The following is a 5,126-nucleotide window of genomic DNA, read 5'->3' as shown; positions in this document are numbered from 1 at the left end:
TGTCTAGGTAAATAAACTAACTAAAAGTAAAAAGTTAGTACAAAACTGATGGTTATTTTATTGTGATAATTTTATTCTATATTATATTATTATTCAATCTAATATAATTATGTATACACAGGTGTTAGTTAAATGAAACTTGAAATATAAACAGTACACGAGGAGATTATTATAGAATGTTCATTTAATTAAAGCCTTTAAGTTAAAGGTTTTATTTGTAAGAGCCTTTATTAAGAATTTTAATAATAGTGAATTTTTTAAAAGTTTAATGCATTAAATATTTAATAATGTAAAAAATGACATCTTTAAATTAATTTATTTAAATAAAAAAGTATGACAATGTCCTTAATTATTTCACTAACTAAAATTTTTAAAAATTTCAAAGAATTCATAATTTAAAGCTTATATTTATCTTTTATCTAATGAAATAAAATTTAAGTATCTTTAATTGGATGTTATTTTTAAAAAATATATTTTTTAAATAATATCTTTTTAAAAGATCTTTTATAAAATTAAAAGTAATTTTATATTTGAATATCTTATATAAAAATTTTTTTTATTTATCAATTATATTTAAATAAAATAAAATAAAAATATTTTTTATTCATTTATTATATAAAAATATCTTTAAAAAAAATATTTAAAAAAAGATATAAATTATATTTTTTTAAAAAAATAAATTTTTAATATTTTTATTTTTATTATTAAAAATCTGACAAATACACTAAAAAATAACAAGTGTTTATTAGTAAAATTTTAAAAAATTCATTGAAAAATTTCATTAATTAATATTTTTTTTTGTAAAAATGGGTCCATATAAAAAATAATAAGAATATATATTTTATTAAAATAGCAAAAGGTTATAAATATCTTAGTAGAGGAGCAATTTCCATAAGTCTTTTATTGTTTTCATTCATTCATTGTGACCTAGCAACTAGCAAGCAGTAGCAAGAGTTGAAGCAACTCCCGAACACGTGGAAGGCGGCAGCACTATATATTCGAAACTTGAGCTGCACCCGAAACTGAATCTTCGAACCCTAAGCACCAGCTCGGGTTCTTCTCTACAACTCTTCCTCCGATTACTCAACACACCAACCTAGATCTATTCTTGTCTTCTCGAATTTCAGATCCAAGGTTTGCATCTAATGCTTTTCGTTTTTTAATTTTTCTAGCTTTTTTTGCTTGCTGCGTTATTGGCTCTTGATTCTTCATGGATTCGATTCTTTGATGCTATTTGCAGAAATCAGTTATTGAATATGGTGTCCGACGCCAGCAAGAAAAAGGCCGCGCAGAAGAAGGCGGCGGCAGCGGCTAAGAGAGGAGGCAAGGCGGCTGCTTCCTCGAAGGCGTCGGCGTCAGCATCAGCCTCGGAGAAGGCAGCCGACCAGCTCGCCAACGGTGTCGGAGATATTGTTATATCGGATCGAACCTGCACCGGTGTCCTCTGCTCACATCCCCTTTCCAGGGATATTAGGGTCAGTAACAATTCGGATGATGTTGAATTGAATTGAATTGAGTGTAATGCAATGTTTAGGGTTTAAGTTTAGGAATTGGAATAGTATAAACTGTGGTTAAACAGAGTTGTAGATGTCATGTCTTTGTTTAGTGTTCTGATTCTATCTGTTTGCACATCCTAAATGCTTATTCTCTAATCTCTATAAGTTCTTGGAGAGTTAAAGGAACATATCGGTTAAATCTAAAGCTGAACGAGTAAGGTTAAGGAGAAGGTTGAGCTGAGGAGTAGGTTTATTTTGGAATGTCCTGTGATGATTACTGATACTATGCTGATTATTTCTTTATTTGTTATTATTTTGATCTCTCAAAGAAGCTTTTTTCTGCCCTTGCTCTTCAATCGAAAGTGTTCTGTCTTGCGGTAGTATGCATAATCCCCTTTTGGAAAAGGCAAGTAGGAGATAATTTGTATGTTACTTTAATTACTTATTACTTTGGATTTCTTACAACTTGTATAAAGTGTGGTAGACAGTCTTAGTTTAGCGTGTCTTATTTTAGCTTCTTGTTGTTAAGTTTGGGTGATTGTATTTGAGTGCTGTAGCCTAATGGTTGGGTCAGTCTGTAGCATGGGCATTCTACCATGTTTAATATCGTTGCTTCTCCTTTAAGAATGTAATCAATACTTAATACTTAATATTTGGGTGGGTATTGTTACAATGTTGTGTTGTTAAAAGTGAGTTTCTGCTATATTTAGTGTTGTATTGTTTATTTTAATGATGTGATCAGTGTTATATTGACAATTTTATCATTTTATGTTCATGTTCTAATTGTAGATAGAGTCTCTGTCAGTTACTTTCCATGGACATGATCTGATAGTTGATTCTGAATTGGAGCTGAACTATGGAAGGTTTGTTATCCTTACCCGTTTGTTTTCCATAGGATGCTGTTATTCATAACTATAATTGTTACTTATATTTTTTCCCCTGTTAAATTCCATTCAGACGCTATGGTTTGCTCGGATTAAATGGTTGTGGAAAATCTACCTTGCTTACGGCAATAGGTATGCGAGAGCTTCCTATTCCAGAACACATGGATATATATCACCTTGCTAGGGAAATTGAAGCCTCTGACATGTCTGCGCTGGAGGCTGTAATAAGCTGTGACGAGGAGAGGTTGAGATTGGAGAAAGAAGCTGAAGCTTTAGCCTCTCAGGTTTGTTTCAGTAATATAGTATCTGGGTTTTTTGTGGGTTTCTTTATATTCTTGGATTTCTGACTCATCTTAATTGTTGCTCCAGGATGATGGGGGTGGTGAAGCACTTGACCGTATATATGAACGTTTGGAAGCCCTGGATGCATCGACTGCAGAAAAACGTGCTGCTGAAATCCTATTTGGTCTTGGTTTCAACAAGCAAATGCAGGCAAAGAAGACACGTGATTTTTCCGGGGGTTGGAGAATGAGGATTGCTCTAGCCAGAGCTTTATTCATGAACCCAACCATTCTCTTGCTTGATGAACCTACCAATCACCTCGGTAATCCTCCAGTCCCATATGAAATGCCCTTTATTTGTTGAACTGTTATTTTGTTTGATGGCTTCCCCTAGGGTTTAGGGCACATGATAAGCTTACCATTAGTGGAAATTTTTAAATGATTTCATTTAATGAATGCAAAACAAATGCATTGGAAACTTAAATTTTTTTATATTTTCAATGAAAACTCTTGTAAACTTAACATGTGCCCTTAGGGCACAAGATAGATAAATCTTTTTCCCTATTGGCTCACATGTAATTTTAACTTCAAGGATATCTGGATCCATTATCAGGAAGTCAGAATTTACTTGTTATGCTTTTAAATTGAATTCCATGTTGTGTTTCGTATGTTTCTATATCCAGGTGATCAGTAATGTTCTTCCTTATATTTTTTGCAACTTCTGTATATTTCTACCTTTCCTTGAGTAATTGTTCATTCATCAATGTCTTTGCTATAATCTATTTGCAGATTTGGAAGCCTGTGTGTGGCTGGAGGAGAATCTTAAGAAGTTTGAGCGTATTCTGGTTGTGGTTTCACACTCCCAGGATTTTCTTAATGGTGTCTGCACAAATATCATACACATGCAAAGCAAAAAGCTGAAGCTCTACACTGGTAACTATGATCAGTATGTTCAGACACGTGCTGAACTTGAAGAGAACCAGATGAAGCAGTACAAATGGGAGCAGGACCAGATTGCCTCAATGAAGGAATACATTGCCCGATTTGGCCATGGGTCAGCAAAACTAGCTCGACAAGCTCAGAGTAAAGAGAAAACTCTTGCAAAAATGGAGCGGGGTGGTCTTACAGAGAAGGTGGCTAGGGACAAAGTTTTGGTATTCCGCTTTGTGGATGTGGGAAAACTTCCCCCTCCTGTCCTCCAGTTTGTTGAGGTGACATTTGGTTACACTCCTGAGACTCTCATATACAAGAACATTGACTTTGGGGTTGATTTAGACTCTAGGATTGCTCTGGTTGGACCCAATGGAGCTGGGAAGAGTACATTACTTAAGTTAATGACAGGTGAACTGGTTCCTATAGATGGCATGGTTCGACGCCATAATCATCTTCGGATTGCACAATATCACCAGCACTTGGCCGAAAAGCTAGACATGGAAATGTCAGCTCTCCAGTATATGATTAAAGAATACCCTGGAAATGAGGAAGAGAAGATGAGAGCTGCTATTGGGAAGTTTGGCCTATCAGGTAAAGCCCAGGTGATGCCCATGAAGAATCTATCTGATGGGCAGAGGAGCCGTGTGATATTTGCATGGTTAGCCTATAGGCAACCTCACTTGCTACTCTTGGATGAGCCAACCAATCATTTGGATATTGAGACAATCGACTCGTTGGCCGAGGCACTGAATGAATGGGATGGTGGCATGGTGCTTGTTAGCCATGATTTTAGGCTCATAAACCAGGTGGCCCATGAGATATGGGTGTGTGCAGACCAATGTGTCACCAGATGGGAAGGTGATATTATGGATTTCAAGCAGCATCTAAAGGCGAAAGCAGGTTTATCTGACTGAAGAAGATAGTCAGAACCGCGACAGAAGCTGTCATCTAATACATCTAATACTTGTGCAATGTATGTTGATGATGCTTGCTCATGGTTTATTTCTCTCGAGGGTACTCAAGTTGATTTCTCTCGAGGTTGATTATTGATTATAGTCGAGTTGAATGGCAGAGAACCAATTGAGAAAGCGTGTGGCCTAAATATTTTTTTGGGGCTGGCAATGTCCACCTCGGTTAGATTGGTAATATTTTTGTTTTTTTTTTTTTTACTACTTTGCTGTGCTTCTAATATATAACGAGATACTTCACCTTATGTTAGATGTTATACCTAAAGGTCTATTCTGGTTAACTCTTGTATCCGGCGAATTTTATGAATATGTTGTGCGGAGAGCACTGTATTTTTGCGCACCTATTCTGGTAAACTTATGATGAATAACCGTCTCGTCTTAAAATGTAAAATTTGTATGGTTAACACGTAAAAGATGATTGAATGAAACGGGCATAGCTAGCTCCGTTGACATTTTTGGGGTGCCAACTGCCAAGTGTCTTAGGCAGGCTTAGCAGCACTTGTTTTGCAGTGTAGAACAGTAACTAATCTTTTGCTTTGCTCGAATGAACTTCGAAATATTATT

The 5,126-nt window shown here is 35.4% G+C and overlaps 1 protein-coding gene across 1 annotated transcript; it reads left to right on the top strand.

The window, feature by feature from the left end:
- Positions 1-885: 885 nt before the first annotated feature.
- On the top strand, positions 886-4,902 carry LOC112706824 (ABC transporter F family member 1). The gene is made up of 6 exons (XM_025758331.3): positions 886-1,134; positions 1,241-1,475; positions 2,286-2,359; positions 2,454-2,664; positions 2,750-2,984; positions 3,451-4,902. Exons 2-6 carry the CDS (start codon positions 1,257-1,259, stop codon positions 4,506-4,508), a joined length of 1,797 nt encoding a protein of 598 aa, XP_025614116.1. The 5' UTR covers positions 886-1,134; positions 1,241-1,256; the 3' UTR covers positions 4,509-4,902.
- Positions 4,903-5,126: the final 224 nt, after the last annotated feature.

The sequence above is a fragment of the Arachis hypogaea genome, chromosome 8 (assembly GCF_003086295.3).
Source record: "Arachis hypogaea cultivar Tifrunner chromosome 8, arahy.Tifrunner.gnm2.J5K5, whole genome shotgun sequence".
Lineage (NCBI taxonomy): Eukaryota > Viridiplantae > Streptophyta > Magnoliopsida > Fabales > Fabaceae > Arachis > Arachis hypogaea.
The sequence above is the reverse complement of the archived record's forward strand: the minus strand, read 5'-3'. Positions and strand labels throughout refer to the sequence as shown.